The sequence below is a fragment of the Agelaius tricolor genome, unplaced genomic scaffold, assembly GCF_023055355.1.
Source record: "Agelaius tricolor isolate 1412-34295 unplaced genomic scaffold, bAgeTri1.0.p SCAF_36, whole genome shotgun sequence".
In the NCBI taxonomy this organism is placed as follows: domain Eukaryota; kingdom Metazoa; phylum Chordata; class Aves; order Passeriformes; family Icteridae; genus Agelaius; species Agelaius tricolor.
Genome location: NW_027269296.1, coordinates 531,716 through 555,384, shown reverse-complemented (window position 1 = coordinate 555,384; position 23,669 = coordinate 531,716). Strand labels below are relative to the sequence as shown.

At 53.1% G+C, this 23,669-nt stretch overlaps 1 protein-coding gene and 1 long non-coding RNA gene across 3 annotated transcripts in view; both read left to right on the top strand.

The window, feature by feature from the left end:
• The first annotated feature begins 1,270 nt into the window (after nt 1-1,270).
• On the top strand, nt 1,271-14,002 carry LOC139603016 (uncharacterized). The gene is made up of 3 exons (XR_011683540.1): nt 1,271-1,833; nt 12,991-13,146; nt 13,751-14,002. It is a non-coding gene; the product is annotated as an uncharacterized lncRNA (long non-coding RNA).
• Nucleotides 14,003-18,903: 4,901 nt separating this feature from the next.
• Nucleotides 18,904-23,669, top strand: part of ARID1A (AT-rich interaction domain 1A) — a 54,734-nt gene continuing 49,968 nt past the window's right edge. For both annotated transcript variants that reach the window (XM_071453392.1, XM_071453391.1), the window contains exon 1: nt 18,904-20,506. In XM_071453392.1, the coding sequence (XP_071309493.1) occupies nt 19,415-20,506 (1,092 nt within the window). In that variant the 5' untranslated portion in view covers nt 18,904-19,414. The remainder of the gene's footprint in view (nt 20,507-23,669) is intronic.

The following is a 23,669-nucleotide window of genomic DNA, read 5'->3' as shown; positions in this document are numbered from 1 at the left end:
TTTTCTTTTTTTTTTTTTTTTTTTGTTCTCAGCCCGTTGCAGTCGGAGCTTTCCAGCCCGATTGTGCTAAAACGCTTCTGTACCAGCGTTTTGCATTTACCAGCCCGGCCTCCCCTCCCCCGCGCCACCTCAGCCCGCTCCCAGGGCCCCGGATCCAGGGATCGCCCCCATCCCAAGGAACTCGGGGGAAAAGGGGCTCTTTTTGGGGGATCTCTTCCCCCTGTCCCCTGGCCATGCCGGGCACTTTTCCCCCACCCCACCCCGTTGCGTTCCCCCGCTCCCCAGCCCTCAGTTTTGGGGGTAGAGAGACGCTCCCAGCTTGTGAGGAAAAAAATTGGGGTCTTTCCTCCACACCCCGGGATGTGAGGGGAAAGGGGCGAGTCTGCTCTTCCGGACCCCAGGTTGTGAGGGGAAAAGGGGAGTCTGCTCTTCCAGACCCCAGGTTGTGAGGGGAAAAGGGGAGTCTGCTCTTCCAGACCCCAGGTTGTGAGGGGAAAAGGGGAGTCTGCTCTTCCAGACCCCAGTTTGTGAGGGGAAAGGGGGAGTCTGCTCTTCCAGACCCCAGGCTGTGAGGGGAAAAGGGGTTCAGCCCCCACCACCCCGCACGGCTGTTACGAGGGAGTTTATCCCTGACTTCTCCCTACTCCATCTGCACAGGAAGAGGCGGTAAGCGTCGGCCTGAGGGGTGTCAGCGGGCTCGGGGGGCGTCCGGGCACGGGGAGGGGGCTGTGCCCTGCCCCCCTCCCATTCCCGGCCTGGGACTCTTTCGCTCCCGCCCCCCCTCGCTCCTAAGCGGGAGTTTCCAGGAAGCGCTGAGGAGAGCCGCAGTACTGCACAGCCTCTCGCTCAAGCGCGCTCCTTCCGCCGAGGCCGTGGCAGGAACGCCAAGTAGTCCCAACCGCCTCTTCTCCCTCACTCAGCAAAGGCTCCGTCCCGCGGTCCCTGACGCCAGGACCCCGTTGCAGGAACAGGGTGGGAGAAGCGTTTCCCTTCCTGCATCCTCCCCGCAGCTGCGGGCGGGATAATCGGGATGAAGCGGTGGGGGTGGGGTAGGTGAAAAAGCCCCAGCGCCGGCTGCGGCGGAGGGATCCGGAGGCGCGGAGGAGTGAGGAGGCGCGGGGAGCGGGGGGTGAGCGGGAAAACGCGGCGCGGAGCCGGGAACAGCGCCCCCCTCCCCCTGCGGCAGGGGCGGGAACAGCCGCTGAGGGGGGGGCACCGTGAGGGGTTCGCTGAGGGGGGACGGGACCCCCGCGCCAAAGTTTGGGGAAACTTTCCCCTGTTTTGGGGCCGGGGTCGCGCCTCAGCCCCGCGCTCCCGCTGCGGGCAGGGAGCGCCCTCAGAGCGGCCGCGGGGCCGCCTGTGCCCCCCTTCCCTCTGTCAGCGCACCTGGGCTCTCCCTCCCTCGCTGCCTCCCTGCCCGCGGCCGCGGAGCCGCGCTCCCTGCGCCCCACAGATAAGGCCGGGGCTCGCCCCACCCCGCGGGGCACCCCGGGCTCGCCGTGCTGGATAAGCGGAGCCGCCACGTTGAGGGAAGTTTGCCCCGTGTTCCCCCCCCACACCCCTCGCCCGCGGGTGTTGTGACTTCGCACAGGACCCCACAAATCCCAGCACACGCTGCCGGGAGCCCTGCGGGGAGCTGCGATCCCCGCCGTGCCCCCCCGGCCCTGCCCTTATCCCGGTGACACTCGTGTCCTCCTATTAACCCTGCGGAGAAAGGACAAAAGCTAAACTATGATCCTGCGCTGCTTCCCCCCCCATCCCGCTGCCGGCTCCATGAGCTTCACATCCTCCTGCTAAGGCTGAAAGGAACAAGAACAAGAGCTGCTGATGGTTGTAAGGCCTCGCTCGGTTCTCCCCACCCCCTCCGCCAGCACCATCCCCCACTGCAGCTCCCATGGACTCGTATCCCTCCCATTAACGCTGGAAGGGGAGGACAGGAGCTCTGATGGGTTTTTCTCAGGTTTTACTCTGTTTTCTCCCCCCACACACCGACCAGCACCAGCTCCACAGCCCTGCAGAAGTGCGGAGCTGGCTCTGCTACCACATCCATGAATGCCCCTTCCCTCTGAGCTCCAAGGAAAAATGAAAAAAAACACCCTGATTCCCTCGTTTTGCTTATTCATTATAAGCGGTTGGCAATGTGCTGTTAAAAACGTGCGATCTCTTGTTTCAGAAGCATCTGTGCTTTAAGAATAAGGTTTTGTGTTCTTGAATGTGGCTCTTCATAATAATCTCTTGAAGTGCTCCATTTTTGTCCTTAAAGTTCTATTTTATTACCTCTTCTGGATCAGCGAAGGTCGGTTTAACCCTTTACAGATGAGAATCGGCAGCCACTTTAGGAAAACGTTGCCCTTCTCTTTATTAATTCATGGTTAGAATAATATTTTATGGAGGATTTTTTTCCCCAGCTCAGTTCTGCTGCATGCTGAAGGAAGTGTGTGCTTCAGCCCTGATTAAAGTCATGTATGAGTTAATGAGAAGCTTGCAGAGTATGTGAAGCAAGAGAAAATCTTTAACCAGCTCTGCTGTTCCTTCTACATAGCATACATAAACTTGCACGCTGTAACCAGAAGGTGGATTGAATATGTGTGAAATGCTGCAGTAGGAGAGTCTTAAATCGCATCACAGGTGGATGCTCACTCAATTAATATGTTCTCATTTCAGAATACCTTGAAGTTAGGTGGGTTTGTTGATTTCTTTTTTTTTTTTTTTTTAACTATTTTGAGACTTCCCATTTCCACATACATGGATGAAAGATGCTGCAAGCTCACGAAGTATTGTTTTGTGGATGGATTTTTAAATTTTGAACAGTCTGTGGTCCCCTGTTCTCAGTGCTTCCCGGGTTAATGGATTCATAGCACAGGGGGGACTCGGAGGTGCTGGAGGAGCCAGCAGTAGTGTCAACATTCCAGTTGTGGGACTTCTAATTTAAGAAACCTATTGTCATAAGGAATAAGATCAAGGCTGAATCCTGCTTGCATTTAGGTCCAAATACAAAATACGCTTTGGAAGGAGTCCCCAGGGAGCACTGAGAGTAATTAAGTAAAAATAAAGCCTTTCACTTCAGCCCCCCCTTCCCCTTTTAACATAGACAAGTCAGTGCAATGCTGGTTTCATTCCACCATTTTCATTATGTGTCCTGATATTTCTTAATTTTGTATTGCAGCTGAAATACTCGGGTGACTTATAATTTCAGTGATTTGGGGGTATTTCTAGACCATACTTTTAAAGAAGTCATCTCACTGTGTCCCAGAAGGAGCCATTGAGCAGTCGTTCTCATAAACAGCACTGAACTTCTTAGAGCCTTGCCTTTCCAAACACCTTTTTTTTCCCCTGTAATTTTCATCCTTAAGTGTTGAATTCCCTTTTCTTTACATTAAGTAAATATTTATTAGTACCACTTGGATTTTTTTCATCTTTTTAGAAGAACAGAGCCTTGTCACTGAGACAATCCTTTGGTATTGAGGAGGTGACATAAAAAGGAGTGAAGGAGAGTTGTCTTGTGCTGGGAAATGCCATTTTTGGAAAACAATACTATAGGAAATGGAAATGAAAAATACATTTTATGCTGGTGGGAACTTGTAATGAGGCTAAGAGAGGATTTAGTGTCTCAGAAAAGCAATGATTACAAGGGGAAAAGTGGGACTTTACCACTCATTTGTAAAAGTTCTCAGGCTGAATATCCTTTTGGGGACCTGAAATTTGGCTCAAGTCTGTTTATGAACATCTGTTGAATGGAATTTTAAAAAGGCACAGATTATAATCTCAGTTTCTGCTGTCTGTTTAAGATGATAAAATAAAACAAAATCAATGTATCTGCAAGTACATTTTGGGGTTTGTTTTGTTAAGGATGAGCTGCATGAATGTTCAGGAGTCTCTACTGCTGACTATTGGGCTCTATATGTGCTCCCATACATTTTTCTATTTAACATATAAAATATTGCCTCTCCCCCTTTCTGTAGCTGTCTGGTTCTATTTGAGCAGTCCTAGAAAGCACTCGGGTTTCTGTAGGGTTTTTTGTGACAGCAGCAGGCTCTTGGAGTTTGTGTGTGTGACATTTCTTCCCCGAGCAGTGTTTGAAGGGGATGCTGAGAGCTGTTGGGTATTCCCAGAACTGCGGCCGTTGGCTTCCATTCACATCCTGCCCACCTGTCCCCTGCCTGGGCTGTAAATGCAACCACTTTGTGTCCCCTGGCTCAGGATAGCACCACTTCAGCTTCTATTTCTGCAGCCTTTGTGACCTCCTCTTATTCAGGGAGGACTTCACTGTAATTTTCCCTCCTATTATTTTGCCTCTTTTCACAGCCTGATGTTTTTTTGCTGTTGTTTTCTATTCCAAGCGAGGATGCTGTGAGTGCTTCAGCTCAAAATTTAGGTCATCTCCAATAGAGGAAGGGAGACCTAAAAAGTAAAAATAAGATTTCAATGTGCCTTTAAAAGTGACAACTCTTCAGGAAAAAAATGTACGAGCTCACCTGTATTTTGTGGCAGGACAGAAATGGAAGGGGCCTTTCCTGATTCCAGAATGAAAGCTGAGTGAGGCTCTCTTTGTGAGTGTGGTTTCTTTTCCACGTGCATTCCCAGTCTTTCATTTTCACCCCTGATTTGAGCTTTAATCACTCAAATTATTCATAGACTTGCCCTGGAAAAAGAAGAGAGTGACCTCTTCCCATCTGGAGTAGATGGATTCACCACCAACAATTGCAAATGGATGACTTAATGTTGGGGTTTGCACTTAAAATTTTAATTCTGTGGTTTCATTGCCTCTCAGGAATTTTGTGTGTGTCTGTTCTGAACTGGTAAGTTGGAGTGGTACCACAGATATTTATTTCTTGCAGTTTGTCTCTTAGCATTGGGCTCCTGTCTACAAAGAGCTGATGATCCCCTGAGCTGCTGAGTTGCCAAAGCACCTTGCCCAGGACCAGGCCTGTAGTTTTTTTTTTTTTTTTTTGTCTGTAATTATATCCAATGTCTTCCATGACAAGGAACCTCAAGACAATTTATGGAATCAACAGCCACGAAAGCACTGCCCGTTGGAGGTTATGTGATTACAATTTGGCTGTTCCTCAGCCTGAGGGTGCCTGAGGGGACACAGAGCCAACTGCTCCTCCGTTCCTGTGGGTGGCTGGAATCAGCCACTGGAATTGATAGATATCTGTTGCTCTTTCTTTCCTGTTACTTCAGTGGCTTAATTTAAATAATTAAGGAACTTGTGAATCTGTTTTGTTTGGTTTCTGCTCTTCCTAGCAGCTCTCTGCAGTTTTATATGTATTAAAAGTGCTAAGCTTCCTCTGGCCTAGATGTACAATAAATACCTTAGTCAATGCAGTTAAGTCCAGTTTCCTCTATTCACTCAGAAGAGATTTGTTCCTTATCTGAATTGTTCCTCCATTCAGAAGGAGAGAAGCCTTGTGCAGCCAGAGCTCACCTCATAAATCACCCAGACAAATGGAGCTTGGGGCAGAAGAAGATACAAAATGGGAGTACTTGTGATTTAGGCTCCATGAGGTTTGGAGTGCTGCTGTGGGAATGTACTTACCAACTATTTGAAATACAAATGTTTAGAATGGTGACCATTTTGCAGCTATTCCTTCAGCTGAATTTGCAGTTATCAGCTGGGCCCTGCTCCTCAAGGGTGCCTCCCTTCACCCTTAAACATCCCCTGATATTCGGTAGCTTCTCTAACAGTATTAGCCTCTCTTTGCTTGGGCTCCTGCCTAACTCAAACAATTCATCTCATTTGTCTTCAATATAAGGTCATTTTCTACTGTTAGCTCCTTTATAATGTCTTCATTGCCTACAGCTCTGTAGAGTTGGTATCTTTCCTATTCCAAGAGTGTTTGATAAATACATTTGTTGGCACCTGTCCTTGTTTCCTCCCTTCCTCCCATACTCACTCTAAGGACCCTTCACAGCAATCTCACCTCACTTACGAGGGGTCCCTCTACCAGACTGGAGCTTCCCGTTGGTGTTGTGTCATTTCTGAGCAAGGAAAGGCTGATACCTCTCAGCTCAGTGGTTTCTGCTTCTCCTCAGCTCTCCCAGGGGTCTTGCAGTTCTGCCTCACGTCTTTGATGTGGTGAGGTTCCCTGCTATTTACATTTCTTCACATATATCCTCTTCCTACCATCTGCTACTTTATGTTTTGCTCATCTCTGAAATGTACTGACCATATTTCATTCAGTGTTGTTTTACATTATTTTCTTAAAATTTAATTTAAAGGTTCTGAAAGAACAAAGCAAATTAGAATTCACCCATTTTGTGCAGACACTTTAAGTGAATGGGAAGCAACTCAATAAAGACCTTCAAATGCCTTGAATGAATTTGTAACCAAAATCCTGAGCAGTGTTTATCCAAAGAGTCTATTATTGAATTCATGAGGAGAGTTTCATTACTGACAAAAGTTAAGGTTGTTGTTGAGGAGCAGCACCTTCTCTAGAAACTCTCTTTCTTTGGAATTCAGCAGTTCTCCTGAGCAGTATTTACTTTGGACTGAGTGTGTGGCTGTGCCTTGTTAGATAAAAGCTGCAGCACTAAAACTGTTTTACTGAACTTAGCTCCTGACCTGCCTTCTGAGGCCACAGCTACAAATGGATGATACATCAATCTAGTTTGTTTGATCTAATTACAGCTGTTTAACCATCCTGAGCACAAGTGCACTCACCCCACTTTGTTATGCTGATTTCAGGTATTTTCACTGTTAATCGGGTGCACAGTGCTTGGTTCTTTCTTGTATTAATTTACCTCTCAAGATATTCTGGGCAGTTATCCCACAGAGAGGTGTTCTGCTACTCAGCTGTATGTTATTTTTCACAGTGTGTTGACAGGGAATTCTCAGGAATTTGGGGATTCTGTGGGTCAACCTGACAAATGACTACTCCTTTTCTCCTGACATCCATTGTTTTTTTCCCTGTGCAACTTCTTTTCTGAAAGGCTGCAAGGTTCATGAAGAAGAAAGTGGTAAATCCATTTAAACATCCCTTAACGTGCAGAAGCCCATTGCCACCTGTGGAAGAGCAGATTTCTGATTATTTCTAACTGAAGTCTCTGGTGTTTTTGTCAAGAATATTGTCATGGGATCTTATTTTAATGTATATATATGATCTTTTGTGCTTGTGAGGTATCCTCTGGTGAGAACACTGAGAAAAACAAAAAGGTAAAGGAAAAAGGAGGAAACCCCCCAGCACAAGATGCTTTTTTGCTCCATGATTGTGTGCGTTGGTGTTTATGGGAAGGGGAAGAGATGGCAGAGCCAAGGAAGCTCGGAAGAGGGGCATGGAAAGCATCTCCAGTGGGCAGGTGCCTGGGACAGGAGACCCCAGAAGGGCAGCCCTGTTTGTTGCTGTTTTGCTAAAGCAGGTACATTTTGTGTGGAGAGGGGAAGAGATGTGAGATGAGAGAAATGGTGCTACATGCTCCTGGTGGTTCCTTGTGATGGAAACAGAAAGACTTCAGGAAAAGCAGGCCTGTGGTGTGAGCCTTTCTGGTGTTCTGGGAGGTGCTCTGGGATTTTGGAAGCTGTTCCTGTGGAAATGTCTCTCCTTGGAGAGCTCCCTGCGGTGACAGTGACGCTGTGTGCAGGCCTGGCCACACCAGGGTCAGTGCTGGGTCCTCCAAGCACTGCCTGCCACAGGGAATGTGCTGAGCTGGGGTGTGCTCCAGGCCCACATTCATTCACCCTCTGCTCCAGGCTTCTTCACGCTCTGGGACCCACATGAATTTCCCAGGGAGCCGAGCAGGGTGCTCAGTTCCCCTGTCTGTGCTTCTTACACTTTTGCCCACCCTAATCCAGTTCTTTGCGCCATGATGCAAACTCTAATTATAAATCAAATCATACACCCTGCCTTCTCAAACTCTTGTCTCATTCAGAGTTTTCTTTTATCCTTGTTATTTGATGTTTGCTTCCATATTTTATTTATTGCATATAATTCAGGTGCTGCAGTAAGTACAGAATTACTAATTGTAATGGATTTTTGTTACACTTATCACTACAGTGTCTGAATACTTTTTAACCACCATTAATGAATCTTCACAATATTGCAGAGATTTTCTTCTCATTTCACTGATTAAAAGTGGGGAAAATAATGACAAAACTGTCAAAGTTCTCCACTGGGTCTATATTCCCCCAGAGGAAAGAAAAATTCTTTAAAATCTAGTTTTTCTAATAATTAGACACCCTATTCTAGCAATCATTTTAATTGTACTCAGGCCTTTAGATATGTATTTATTGCCAACATAACCTGGAGTTCAAATACTGTCTTCAAGCCATAGTCTGTGTATACAAACTCACCCTATCACCCCTCTCTTTGTTGGAGTTTGCTGAAAGGAAGCTTCACTCTTCTCTCCTGACAGATTCCTTGCTCTTGTAACCAGCTCAGGGAGCTTTTTCTGTGATTATTCCAGTTATCATGTGTCATTCTTGAATAGAAACTGTACCCAAAATTCTGTAAGAGAGCTGTTGCCATAACATCTGGATGTGCCTTACCTGGTCTTTAGATCCCATTTGTCACCTTGGTTTCTGTGACTAAATAACGCTCCTGAGTCTCCATCCTTCCCCAGCCGTGCTGAATTCCCAGGTTAGAGGAGTTTGGCTGTCAGCCCCCCTGTGAACAGCCTTGTGATTTGCATTAATCTCATTACTGCATTCCACCAGCCCATTCCTCAGGATTCCTGTGCTGTTCCAGAACCTCATCCAGGTCTTCATTCAGGATATTCCAGTCTCCTGACTGGTGCCTTTGCATGTTGTCAGTCACCACCTGCATTCGCACTCTTTCAGTTCCTTGTGCTCGTGTCACTTAAAGCCCATCAACAGCATCTCTAGCCCAGAACTTCCCATTTCAGCACAATCCAGCTCTGGATTTTTAGTCATTTTTCACCCACAAAGCTTCTCTTGCACTGACCTTCATATTTTCCAATGTAACTGGTGTTTTTACATGATGCGCCAGACCAAACACTTTACTGGTTTGGGGATGGATGAGATCTGCTCTGTCTTCCTTTACCCAGAAAAATTTACTGCCCTATCAAAGAAAGACATCAGCTTTGCCATTATTGCAACCTTTGTTGTACTTTATCTCTTTACTTTCCTCAACATCTTTTCCCCCTCCTGAGGAAGAATAATTTCAGTTTTGCATCTCACTGAGGTCAGGTTAATTAGCCTCTCGTTGTTTGGACATTAGTTTCACCATCTTTGCCTTGATTTTGGGCTGGGTTTTTTCCTTTTTCCCCATAATAGGATGTCAAATTTAGATTATTTTTGTACCTCTAGAAGTGGTGGAAATGAATTCACTCATTTGCATCACAACTCAGCTGTAGTGCTTCGTGTTTGGGTTGGGTTTTGTTTATTGGTGGCTGTTTTGGTTTGTTCTTTTTGTTTTTTATTTTTAAAGAAAGTTGCTGTGCTGTGGCTATTTAACAGGTAAAAAAAAAATTTGGAGTATTTTAAGAGTTCTTTAAAGCATAATGATAATGAGCAGTTTCTTGAGCAATGATAGCTGAATCCAGGGCTCCGTTATCCTGTGGGATGCTGATAAGTGCCAGGGGCTCCTTGCAGCCCGTGGCTCATCACTGCCCTGCAGAAGTTCTGCTCCTGCTGCTGCCTCAGCATTATTTACTGCTCTCAGCCCTGTGTTTACACAGAACACGAAGCGTGCTGGGCACTCTGCACACATGTATGAGGCAGTCCTGCACAAAATACTCCCTAAAAATAGACAAGGTAGGTGAAGCAATGTTTAGGCAGTGATTGCAAAGGGTCGGGCTGGGCAGGGAGGGCTGCAGTGCCCCCAGGGACTGCAGGAACCCAGGAAAGCCCGAGGTCAGTAACTATGTTTCCTGAAGCCGGGAAAGTAATCTTTTAAAATACTTTGTTTCATAATACTGTTAATTGCACCTTTTTCTGACAGCTGTAATGACTCTGACTCCTTCTGATCACGTTTCACTCAGGATCTAAATCTAAAGATTGGGATGCAAGCAACAACCGTTGCATGTTTGAATTTGGACTGGGTTTTTGGTTTTTTGCCAGATATACTCAATACTTTCATGAATATTTGAAAATTATGTCATTTTTACAATTCTTCAGTATGTCTGGAGCTCAGTTTTACAGAGGAAGCTCAGGCCAATGCTTTTGTTTTAGTGAAAAATGTGTGTGATATCCCAGGCTCTACCAGCAGTGCTGTTGCTGAGGTGTGATCACGGGCCTCTCTCAAGGCAGAGATAACTGATAGATAAAAATGACCTCATTTCACAGTCCCAGAGCTGAACTCTGAAAGTTCCAGCAAAGCTGGTCAGAACGTGTTTGAATTTTTGTTTGTGAGTAAATGTCACCAAGGTCCCTACTTGTGACGTTCAGAAGGTGACTTCAGGCCATGTGAGCTCCAGGGGTGGAGGCCTGGAGCAGAAAATCCATCCCCACACAGGGACCCTGAGCGTGTGGGAAGTCCCAACACTCCCGGGGCGGGGGGGCTGATTACAGAATTACAGAATTCAGATTGGAATTACCGTTTATGTGAGGCTGCTGAAAGGTAGATAAGGACAATTACTGCTTGACCCTTTCTTGGCCAGTGTTTGCAAGCTGCTCAACGCCGCCGTGTTGATGTGGAATGTTGCGATTGTTTTGGGTTGTTCATTTTTTCAGCAGTTATTTGTGCCTGCCTTTGTACAGCTGGAATGAAGGGACGTTACTAAGTGTTCTCCCCATGGCATGAATATTTAATAGTTTGTGTGCTCCTTCTCTGTGTCGTGTGTGTCGATATAATACCAACAAAATCTCCTAAAGTCAGTTTCTGCAGGAGAATTTCAAAGCACATCATGTAACTGAGTCACGGTGCTGAGTAAACCACTATTGTAGAATTTCACCTAAGATCTGAATTTGCCAAATGGTGATATTTTGCAAATAAGCACAGATTCTGCTAACTTCCCCTTGAGATTTTATTCCAGTCTGATCCAATTTCCCAGTATGGACGAACTGGTGTCTCTTAGAAATATAGCAGAAATGTTTAACCTATTGAAAAGAGGATCTTCTTTGTTTCTCAGATGTGCAGATACTCATGTCCTGGAGCTCAGAGCTGCTCTGAGTGTGCTGGGCGGATCCTGTAAAGTGCTGAGTGCATGGCTAACTTTAAGGGAGTAGATCCTTAAAATCACCGGGGCTGCTGATGTTTAAAATTACGTAGAGACTTAAGTACTCTGATGGCCCCCGGCCAGTGGCTTTCACATCTCCCAGGACTGAGCCCTGAGGAGACGCGGTGATCAGCTGCAGCTCAATTTCCTTCTCCGCTTTTAAATATAAGGTTTAAAGCCCAAATTCTGACAGCTGTTTAATTAAAGATACTCATTTTAACTGTGAGGAATGTGATATGCAGCGGCGCTATGCCTGCTTGCTTTCTTTCTGCCTCTCCTGGCATCCCAGCTCACTCCTCTCAGCGTTAGTGCAGGGCTTGCAGTTTTCACTGCTGCTCCGTTCCTGCTTTATCCTCTTCCATCTTTTCCATCTGCTTTATTCTGTTTGGAAAATGGCAATGTAGAATGTGTTTGGTGTAACCTTAATCCTGACCAGCATCTGGGCTCCGTTTGAAAAAAAAAAGCATCTACTGCAAGGAAGGTTTCTGTATATGTTTCCCCACTTTACTAAAACAAAGTTGGGGGGCGGGGAGGGGCAGAACCCAAAATAACCATGGCAAAATTATATTTATTTTAATTGACTTGTTAATTAATATGCGGGTTTTAATGTGTTTTCCTGCCTCCATGGACAAACCGTGGGGTTTGTGCTCTCACCTCTGTCCGGGTGGGGGTCGAGTCAGAGGTAAACCGGATTTGGACCATTTTGGGCAAGGAGAGAAAGGGGGGAGGGGGGTGGTTATTTAAATCTGCTTTTAACAGCCTCGCTGCTAATTACTCCCAATATGTAAAAGTTAACGCCACCATAAACCACGGGATGCACTGAAATTCCTGCCTGATGCTTCCTGACGTTCCCCCGTTAAACTTTCCCAGGCCCGCAGAGGTCCCGGTGCGGGGCGGCTCCGTGGGACACGCCGGGACTGGGCAGGATGGGGAGCGGGCAGGACAGGGACAGGGCAGGACGGGGACAGGGCAGGACGGGGACAGGGCAGGACAGGGACAGGGCAGGACAGGGAGCGGGCAGGACGGGGAGCGGGCAGGACGGGGACAGGGCAGGACACGGACCGGGCAGGACAGGGAGCGGGCAGGACAGGGACAGGGCAGGACAGGGACCAGGCAGGACGGGGAGCGGGCAGGACGGGGACAGGGCAGGACAGGGACAGGGCAGGACAGGGACAGGGCAGGATGGGGAGCGGGCAGGACGGGGACAGGGCAGGACAGGGACAGGGCAGGACGGGGAGCGGGCAGGACGGGGAGCGGGCAGGACAGGGACAGGGCAGGACAGGGACAGGGCAGGACGGGGAGCGGGCAGGACAGGGACAGGGCAGGACGGGGACAGGGCAGGACAGGGACCGGGCAGGACAGGGACAGGGCAGGACGGGGACAGGGCAGGACAGGGACAGGGCAGGACGGGGACAGGGCAGGACAGGGACAGGGCAGGACAGGGACAGGGCAGGACGGGGACAGGGCAGGACAGGGACGGCCGGTGCCCCCCGGCCGGGCAGGGCAGGGCAGGGCAGCTCGGTGGGGCCGGGGCCGCTCCCGGGGGCTGCTCGGGGCCGGCCCCGGGACGGGGCAGCGGCGGCCGCGGTTTGCGGCGGGGCCGGGGGCACCGGGAGCGGGCAGGGCTCGGGCACCGCGTCCCCCGCGGAGCTCAGGGTGCTCCCACAACACGGAGCCAGCTCCGATGCGGGGGTGGGACCCCCGACCCCCGAGCCCCCTTTTCCATTCCTGCTGCTGTTGGATTTCCCCGAGCCGCATCTGCTCCGCGCTCCCAGCCCGGGGCTCTTGAACTTCAGTCCCCGGCCGCCACAGAGGTCGCTTCTGAGCTCCACGCGAAGCCTTTTTTTCATTCATTATTTATTTATTTCCCCCCAGCTCAGGCTCTCCCTCCCTCATGGCCGGAGTGGAAAAGCACGTTTAAATCCCGAGCTCGGCTTTCCCACGTGGTGTCTCGCTGAGCTGCTGTCACAGCCACGCCGCGCTCTCACAGGGCACCGGAGCTTCTCCCCTGCCCTGCCGGGAAGGCACAAGGTGATGAACGTTTTTAATCAAACCGTATTTTCGGGACACCTCACTAAACCCAAAACTTGTGCTGAAAAATTCTCGCTCGCCTCGTGATCAGGCTCTTGCTTTTTAATTCCACCTGGACGGAGTGTACAAATAGCGAGGGGATTGGTTCTGCTCCCCCTTCCTGGGTGCCTGCTAAAGGGATGGGTGTTTGTCAGCGATTTGGGGGTTAATTCAGACAAGTTTATTTCACATTCTGGGTCTGCATACACGCAAAGAGCACGAGTGGTTTGGGGTGAAAGATTAGCAGCGTGTGCAGGGGGACAAAACCAATTGTGGATGTGAATATGGGATGTACTGGATGTGTGTCTAAGCATTAAATCGAGGGGGGGCTGGGTTTTAGGTGACTTTTCACCCCATTCCGAGATCATGGCCACAATGCACCGTGTTTCAACACTCACTGGGCAGAAAGGGACGCGGAGGGGAGGCAGGGCAGAACCCCAAATTGCGTCTGGGCTTCAGACCGCGCTGCAATCTCTCAGGGAGGGTATGCCCAGCCTTTAATTATTCAGTTTAAACAGGCCTGGAGCACGCCACATTTTTAAGGCCTTTTCCCTGGTGTCTCTAGGAGGCAGCCTTCATCGAGCGAGGAGAGCGAATCTTGGCAAAAAGAGCACCGAAGGATGTGAACCCCTTGGAAAATTCCACTTCCTGCCCAGCACTGCGTGTCCTTGGGTCTCTCACTCATTCCCATGCACTTAACGAGGGATTTCTGCCTCAGGCTACCACACCAACTTTCTAAATAAATGCCGCGCACACCCGAGCGCGGTGCTCTGCAGTTAATCTCAGCCCAGCACCAGCTCTCTCTCCTCTCTTCCTACTTCCCTCCATTTTATTTCTCCGCTGGTTTTTCTCTCCAGCAGGCTCCAACTCTCTCTCCTGCTGAACTTGCCGGGAACAAAAGGCTCCGTTCCCGATCCAGCCCGCAGTTGCCGTGAGAAACTTCCTCGCCAGCGCTGTCTGTCGCTCCGCTCTCCCTCCCTCGCTCCCTCCCTGCCTCGGGAAAATGGCAGTGCGAGAGCTTGATGAAAAGGGGGAAAAAAACCCTTCTTTCTCAGCGCCTGCCTCTCCCGCAGCACCCCCCTCCCCAGTCGTGACGCCTGAACTCAAACTTCTCTAAAAATACACTTTAGGAGGGTAGATTTTCACGGGAGGGGATGTGTTTTTTACACCCCACTGAAAAGAGGCACCGAGGTGGGGAAAGGCCGAGGGACAGCTTTTTCCAGACAGGAGAACCTGCAGCAGACCCCTCCCGCACGGCATCGCCAGGTCCCAAGGATTTGGAACACAATAAGTTTTCCTTCAGTGGGAAAATCCAGGCCCAGAGTTCAGATCTTTCTCTTTTTTCAGATTTAAAAGCCTTTTTTCCCCCCCTTTTTTTAACTCTTCATAGTGGGGTTCGCAACAGAAAGTGGTCTCTCTGCCAACCCACCCGAGAGCTCCCAAATCTGGTGGGATTCAGGGAAAACAGAAGCTTGGCTCCGGATCCAGTGCAGGGGTTTTTGCAAACTCCGGTCCGCGTTTTGATTTTCTTTTTTGCCCTTTTTTTCTTTTTCTTTTTTTTTTATTTTTTTTTTTCAGTAGATTTACTCTTCCTTCCCCGAGCGCACCGGAGCGCTGCTGTCCGAGGGCAGCCGGGGTGCACCCCCGGGTACACAGAATAAACGGGGTTCGTCTTTCCCTGCACTTCACTATTGTTTTCCTGCCCTTCCCGATATCCCCCAGTTTTCCCTGGAATCACTGATTTCCACCCCCACCCTTACTTTCACTGCGGGGTGAGCGCTGCTGTCCTCGCTCACCCCCAACCCGCACACGTGTGCCCCCAAAATTTGCCGTGTCCCGCTTTCCCCCTCTGGGGTGCCTCGGTGCGGGCCGGGGGCGCGGGACACGCGCGGCCCCAGCCCCGGCTGCCCCCGGCCCGCGGGGGTCGCGCAGGATGCGCGGGGGCTGCGCTCCCGCGTCCCTTCCCCTCCGCAAACTCCGCTTCGCTTTTTCCTCCTCCTCGCCAGTGCTGCTAAAATAATGCATTTCCTCGAGTCAGGCCGAGTCCACTTTCCTGCCTTAAAATGCATCCAAAGTTTCGCAGATCGCTGTCAGATGGCACCAGCGGGCTCTCGCCGGGGCTCGCTCCCTGCCCGGGGGAACCTGGCGTGGGAAGCAGCAAAACCCCTGGAAAATCCACGCCTGCCTTTGAGCTGCTGCATTCGGCAAAGGGACAGAGTTACCTTCACCTGGCAGAGCCATTGTGTCTCCCCAGAAAGCAACATTATACAATATTTTAGCATTTTGTTGAAGTGGATAAGTGAGCGTTGTCTCGCACGATGCCCGGCAAACAAATAATTCAAATAATATCAGTCTTAGTGGTGATGGAGCCACAAGGAGAGTGCTTAACCCAGATACAACAAACGCTGCAAGGAATAGGCTGGGCAAATATAAACGCATTGAAAGGAAATGTGATTTTCTTTAGCAAAAATCCTGTAAGGGAAGCTGAGGTACAGCCAATAACCCTCCCAGCTCCGTTCCATCTTTTGCAGGGCGCCCCATGGACTATAATAGATGGGTCTCTTGTTCTCGGGTCCAGCGTGCACACCCCGCACGCCCGGTGCGGTGCGGGGGAAGAGCATCCTTCCCCATCCCCACACAGCTCACACAGCTCCATCCGCTCCTGCCCAGCTCCCCTCGCTCTGCCCCGCTCGCTCCTTCAGACTTTATCTCGGGAGCCGCAGCCGGCTCCGGCAGCCGGATCCAGTCCGTGTTTGTAGCCAGGGAAAGGCTGGATAATGATAACTTGTGTGTGCGAGCTGAGCCGAGGCAGCGCTGACTTTAGTCCGGTTTCCATGTCAACGATTCAGTCCATATTTGCCATCACACAGTTGGCAGAGCCCGTTTTTTTTTTTTTTCGTGGAGGGGAGAGACACTACTCCTGTTTCTAGTACTCTAATCTAGACCAGGTTTCCTAAACTGCCTTAGTGCTGGGTTAAATGGCACGGCCACCTTCATGAAGGAGACTTCCAGTCAGGAGGAGGCAGCGCGGTGGCGGTGGCCTGCAGTGCCATGTGAGCGCTGCTTCCCAGCCTATCTGAGAGCCAGGAGCCGGGCCGGGCTGAGCGAGGCGTGCTCGGCTCTCGGGGACACGGGCAAGGGAGCACTGCCGAGCAGGGACGGCTCCGGCTGCCGAAAGTGAGGATGCGCCGCAGGGAAAAGTCGCTGCCGGTGCCGTGGATGGCCGCGACAGCCCGGGACAGCGGGAGGATTTTCAGCTCTTAGGTGGCAATGTTGTTAAGAACTGTGCTGTCATCTGCTTCCCGGTGCTCATGGCTGGGAATTCACTGAATGCCTCAGTATTGAGTAAAGTGCCAGGGCCTCATTGATGAGGCGTATTCCAAAATCTGCTGCAGCTTTCACAAACATTTGGTAAAGTGAGTGTCTCCTCATTGTGTGGGTGGCTGGGGAATCCAGGCTGCTTTTCACATTACTATCAACACCGGGTTTCATAGTCTGACATAGTGCTCCTTGGAGGGGGTTCCAAAAGATGGACTCAGGTAGAGAGGTGTGAGCTCGGGATCTTTGCCTGGACGCACCCGAGCTGCTTCCCAGGCTCCTGGAGTGAAGGGGTTAAACTTTTGGTGATGCTCAGTGAGACGGGGGGGGGCTTTGCTCCCTGAAGAGGACCTATCCTTGGGGCTGGGGAGGTGGGGGCTTGAGATGGCTCTGGGATAAAATGGCAGAATTCTCTCCAGTTCGTGCTTTTTAAAGTTTAGTGCCAATGAAACACCCAAGGAATGGCGTTCTGGTGCTGTGGGCACCATGGACATTAACAGAACACTGGGATTCACTTCTGAGAGTCCAGCCTGATACTGGAGGAGTGTTCCCCCTCTTCTCCTTTGTCTTTCCAGAACCCAGGATTTCATCAAATAACTCCTCTGATAAGAGGATGTAGATCAGTTGTCATTCTGGTACATTCTGCAGTTTCCAAACTCTTCTGAGGAAGAATATCTTGGTGTTTTTCCTTCTCTGTGGTCCACACATATCTCACTAAAGCCACAGGGCCTCCCATGTGAGATTCAGCATGGTACTGGGGCTCCAAACCTTAAGAAGGCCTTGATTACTATCACAATACCAATATCATAATTTTTTACTTATTTTTTCCTAATAGTTTATTTACAGCTGAGGAGAAAGGCTGACCAGCCAATTTGCTGGATGGAATCTGCTCCATATTGCACAGTCAACTTTGCAGGCTGAGAAATGGCAAAGGTGCTTTGTTTGGAGCCTGAGGGGCAGTTCCTTGCTCTAGAAAACACTTAGAGTTTTGCTATTTATCACCATATCCCACTTCCCCTCCCACTTCCCAGCTTTGGAATAACCCCTTTGTTCCTCCACCTGCACTCTAATGATAAATATTTCACATTACAAGTTTTATAACGGGTGTGAGGGCTGAGTTGCTGTCAGTAGACGCTGACACATTCACCTGATCCCCGGCAGGGACACGGTGCTGGCAGGGACCCAGTCCTGCTGCCCCAGGCTTCTCCTCCTGCGCTGGACTGGCGTTTGCTCCCTCCCAGAGGGATTCCCTGTGGTGTGTCCTGCTGGGTGCTGGGCTGGGGCCAAGCCCTGTTTGTTGTCCCTGCACAGGGGTCACTTCTGCCACATTATCTGTTCTGTGGTGATGTTCTAAAATGGCAGCCTCAGACCTCAGAGTCTCTTTTGGCTCCCCACCTACTGTTTTCTGATGTTTTCTCTTATCTTAAAGTTGCATTTACTTCAACTTCACTTTTCTAAGTATTTCCATATTCCAGAGGAACACCAGTACATGGGACCCAGGCCTAAACCACACCATGCCTGCCATTTTTACCAGATATCCATGTCCTGATTTCTAAGAACTCAGTGTTTATAACCCAAATAACTCATCTTTGTGTCCCTCCCGTGCCCTGCTGCAGCCCTGCACCACCTGAAGTTAAGCAGGCGGGTTCAGACCCCCTGGCACAGGCCAGGCTATGTCCAGCACAGAGCTCCAGGTACATTGCTCTCCTCCCTCTCCCCGCTCTGCCAAGGGCTCGGCATGGAGGAGGAGGAGGAGGTGGGAATCTGGGTCTGAAAGGGTTGCAGAAGAGCATGGCCCAGTTCCCAGTTCACCTCTTGACAGGCGGGGAGCTCCAGCCCGGCGCTGGGCTCTGACTGCCAGCGCATCCTGTCCCGCTGCCCAACGTGTTGTGTCTAGATGCGCTCAGGTGGTTTTGGATCTGGGAATTCCTGGTTCCGTGCCCACCGCCCTCGCCTTGGCAGGAGCGGGGAGCCGGACTTTCTTGGATTGTCCGCGCGTGCAGTCACAGCCCTGGCGCGCCGCCAACGCCTTTTCCAGAGGGACACGGCCAAGCGGAGAGGAAATGACAACCGCTAACAGTTCGCAGAGGGCTTAATTCTAAATGGAATTTCTAGGGACAAAGAAGAGGCGCTTGGGTAACACACGGGCAGAAACCCCGGGGCCGGCGGCCGCCCAGCGGCCAGCACGCCCCCGGAGCGCCCGGGCCGCGGGACATCGCCCGCTGCCCCCGGGGATCGCCCCGGGCGGCTCCGGCCCGGCGGGGGAGCGCTGCCCCCCGGCCCCCGGCTCCGCCGATCCGCCGCGGGTTTTGCGGGCGGCAGCTCCGCGCCGGCGGCGGCCGGGGCCGGCCCGCTCCTCCTTTGTGACGGGGGGGAGGCTCCGCTCCGGGCCGGGCTGCGCTCCGCTCCGGGTTTGGCAGGCGGCCGCGGCGCTGGGTAAAATGGCAGCGCTGAGCCTCGTGTCGGACTGAGCCCGCTCGGCCGAGCAGAGTCGGAGCTCGCCCAGCCCGGCCCCGCCGCCGCTCGGCCCCGCTCCGGGGACGGCGCCCGCCCGCCCGCCGTGTCCCCCCTCCCTCCCTCCCGCCTCTCCCGCACCGGGAGCCCCGTCCCGGGTCCCCCCCCACCCCCCCTTTCCTCCTCCTTCCCCCCCACTCCCTCCTCCTCCCCTTTCTCCGCCGGCTGCAACCGAGGAGGTACAGCGGGGCCAGGCCCCGGGAAGCCCAGCCCAGCGGAGCCCTCCCCGCCTCGCCGAGCAGGCCGGGGGGGAATGAGCCCCCGCTGCCCTGAAGAGCCGCCCGCCGCCGCCTGAGCGGGGAGAGCAGAGCAGCGAGGCCTCACGCCGGCCGGCCAGGCAGGGAGCAGCTCGGGGGGACCGGTCCGGGGGGGTGGCCGGGCGGGGAGGGGGGGGATCATGGCTGCTCAGGTCGCCCCCGCCGCCGCCAGCAGCCTGGGCGCCCCGGCTCCATCCGAGCTGAAGAAAGCGGAGGCGCAGCAGCGGGATTGTCCCCCGGAGGAGGCGGGGGGTGAGGCGGCGGCGGCGGAGCGCGGCGAGAAGCAGGCGGAGAGCGAGGGCCCGTCGGGGAAGGAGCTGCAGGACGGGGCCGAGAGCAACGGAGGGGGCGCAGGGGCCGAGTCCGACCTGAAGAGCTCGAACGGGAACCCGGGCCCCAGGCCCGCCGCCGCCGCCACCCTGAACAATAACCTCCCGGAGCCGCCCGGTGGCGGCGGCGGCGGCGGCAGCGACGGGGTGGGGGCGCCGCAGCCGCCGCCGCAGCAGCAGCCGCCCCCTTCCCACCCGGCCGCCTTGCCCCCGCCAGCCTACGGCTTCGGGCAGCCCTACGGCCGGGGCGCCGCCGCTGCCTTCCACCAACATGGCGGACAACAAAGCCCTGGCATGGCAGCGCTGCAGAGCGGGGGCCTGGAGCAGAACTACCCGGGGCCGGCGGGAGCCCCCGCGGGGCCGCCCCCTCCGCAGAACTCGCACGGCGCCGGGGCCGAGCACGGCTTCCCCAACCACCAGTACAACTCCTACTACGCGGCCGGGCGCAGCGCCGGCTCCTACCCGCCTCCCCCCCAGGCCTACGCCCTGAGCTCCCCCCGGGGCTCCGCGCCGCCGGCCGCCAAGTCCCCCGCGGCCGCCGCCGCCGCCGCCGCCTTCCAGCAGCAGCAGCAGCGCTTCGGGGTCATGGGTCCCTCGGCCGCCGGCGGCGCGGGAGGAGGGGGCACCACCCCGCAGCCCACGGCCACCCCCACCCTCAACCAGCTCCTCACCTCCCCCAGCTCCGCCCGCGCCTACCAGGGGTACCCCGGGGGCGACTATAGCGCCGGGCCGCAGGACGGGGCGGCCGCCGCCAAGGGCGCCGCCGACATGGTCTCGCAGTACGGCGGGGGCAGCGGCCAGGGCTGGGCAGCGGCCGGCGGGGCCCCGCCGAGGAGCCACCACGCGCCCATGAGCCCCGGGAGCAGCGGCGGCGGGGGACAGAGCCTCGGCAGGAGCCAGCAGGTACCGGCCGGGCCGCGCGGGACGGGCCGGGGGAGGGGGGCGGTCCGGGCACGGGGCCGGGCGGGGGGCGCGGGGCTCGGGGGGCTCGGGGTGGCGGCGGCGGCTCTCCCGCGGGTTCCCCCCGCCGGGCCGGCGCTGCCGGGCGCTGCCATTGTCTGTGCTGCTCGCTCGCTCTAAAATGGCTGCCTCGCCGCCTTCCCTTCCTCCTCCTCCCCGGCCTTTGTGCGGGGCTCCCGGGCCGCCGCCGCCGGGCTCCCCGCCGCCCCGGGGGGCTCTGCCGGGGGCCCGCGGGTCGGGGCGGGCGGCGAGGGCCCGGCGGGGCCGGGCGCGGGGGGCCGGGGCGGCGAAGGGCGCGCCCGGGACAACGCGTGGCCCCGGCAGCGCCGCCGCCTTCCCGCGGCCCCGCGACCCCCGGCGCCGCCCCGGGGGGGTCCCGCGGCCCGCAGCGGGGTCCGGCGGGGCGGGCAGGGCCGCGAGGGGCCCGCGGGGCCGCGGGGGCCGCGGGGCGGGCGGAGGGGCCGCGGGCCGGGGCGGGAGCGCTGGCGGGGAGCTGGGCGATGGGAGCAGCGACTGCGGATCGCTTGGGTTTGGGATTTGAATTATGGAGGTAAAATCCTTCTGTCAAAGCCAGGAGACAGTTGGTCTTAGGTTGACATCCCATCTGTGATCTGATTGGCTCCCCATCCCCTGCTCTTGGCCATTTATAATTGCCTCTGATGTAATGGTACAACCATCCTGATGAGCTCATAAACTTCCACACTCGCCTCCTCCGCCAGCCCCGGGACGGGGCAGCCCCGCGCCCCTCTCCGCATCCCCCGGCGTGACCTTGAGCCCCGCATCCCTCTGCCCCGTGCCCCGGACGGAGCGGGAGGCCAGGGCACGTTGTTTGTACCTTGGGTTTATTTTCCTTGTGATGTTGGATTCAGCCTGGAATAGAGTCTGTGTTGTCGGAACGGTGGCAGGGCTGCTCCGCACAATGGGCTTGCTGTTTATTTTGGTTATGTGACTTTCCCCTTGGTATAAATGATTTCTTTGATGGATCTGAGGATGCGTTTGTTCCTGCCTGGTTTTGGCCCTTTTCAGAACTGGGGCTGTTTGGGTTCTTTATTAGATGGGAGCATGTGGGGGGTTCTGGGGTGTGTTACAGCCTAAAGAAGGAAAAAAAAATCCTCAAAAAACCAAACAATCAGAACCAAACTTGTGGCCAAAATGCTGAAATTGGTCGGTTACCAAGAATTACCAATTTACATTCAACAGAACTGTGATACAGGATAGGAGTCTCTAGCTCTGTGTCTTAGGGCACATTTTGACTTATTTTGAATGAGAACTGATCTGTCTCCTTCCCCCCCATAAATACAGGCGCTTCCTAGAGACTTCAGGTGCTGGTTGTGGTCAGGCTCAGCAGTGTCACAACTCTTCTGAGGAGTGGAACTAGCAAAAGCAAGCCTGAGGATTCTCTTTATTGCTGGATGTGTAGAATTCCCTCTTTGCTGGAATAGGAATGGTCAGGAAGCATGCAGAGGAGAAGGCAGTACAGCATCAGACATTTTAGATACGGGGAAAAGAGGTGCTGGTATCTTCATGTGACAGCCTCGATTAGAAGCAGGTTCCTTTCTGTGCTCAGACTCGCATCTCCAAGGCCTGTGGTGGCCTCGTGCAGGACTGAACTTCCCTTTTCATTCTGTGTGCTTTGCTCCAACTTTAGGCCCAGGTTGGAGATACATGGTGCCACGGAGGGTGACCTGCAGCCTCCAGAGCTTCCCTGCTTGCTCAGAACTTCTGCGCTGACCTGAAAACCGCTCACTTGTTTGTCCCTTGATTACCAAGGGCACCCTCTGCTGCAGCGCCTTGCGTGATTGGAGTGGCTTTTCTTTCAGGTTCTGCTCTGCTGGGGCTATCAAACGTCCAGAGGTGGCTGGCCCTGAGTGTGGAGCATCCTCAGGGAAGGTTTCAGCTACTCGGGAATGTGGCCATGCGTTCCATGGATGCACAAAGTGCTTACTTTGTAAATCCTGGAAAATCTCAATTTAGATAAAACGTGTGCTGAAATACAGACTCAGGTTGAACTTCTCAGGTGTTTTCCTGCAGTTCACTTCTGTCACTGTTCTGGTACAAATTTGTAAAAGAAGGTTTTTTTTTTTTTGTCTTGGCAAATGAATTTCACTTAATTCCATGAGCTGCTGACACAGTGAATTAGGAATACCTGAGTAAGTAGTCCCATAAACTGGAATTATTAATGAATAGTTGTTTTTAGAATTAGTTGGGCTTGAGGAAGGACAAATAGTAGATGTAGAAGGTAAACCAGCAACTCCCTCACCTCAAAAACCAAATGACTTTCCCCCCCAGTCCTTTTTGTGCCCAGGATTGTTGGACTTAAACTGACAATTCCTCTTTTTCTGCTGGAAAAAGAAAAGAGCAGAGGTATCTAAAGAAAAAAGCTTCCACGTGTCATCTGTGCTGCCGCAAAAGGTTGATTAACAATAATAATAATACTCCAGCCCTGAATTACAGCCTCCTGGTGCTGTGTACTCCTAAATTCCCTGGATTAGGAGAATTCAGAGCTTTGTGTCTTTCTTTGTCTTGCACAGCAATGAGCGGGTGCTTCCCCCCCAGCTCTGAGAGCCTCTGGGAATGCAGAGCAGAGCAGAGGGCAGCTCACCTGCCAGAAACCTGCCAGGAACATCTGGGGCAGGCTGGGGAGGAGGATGTGGGAAGAGCCTGCCTGGCAATGCTGGGGCACAGAGCAGTTTGGGGTGAGGAGCAGGGTGGTGCCTTTAATCCCTCTTCAGGGACTCTTGAGGAATTCTGAGCGATGCTATCGAGAGGATTTTGTCACTCTGCTCGTCAGGAAAGGCCCGGTGATTTTCTGTGGAAGTTGTTTGGGTGGAATGTTTCCTGCAGTGAGAGGAGCGTGTGGTCACACCAGGGTTACACAGGGGTGGATCCTGTGTGTAACCTTGATGGATGCTTCACCCACAGCCAGGGAGCACAAGGATGCTCCGTGGTTTTGGGGGCTTGGTGTTTTTTCCAGATGATCTTTCCAGCTGGGGAGCACAGAGCAGGATCAGCAGATCAGGATGGCTGATCTGTGGCGTGTGGGTGAGAAATCCGGGGTTTGCTGTGGGAATGACTCGTAAGAAGCCAGGCCATGGGTCCTGGTTTT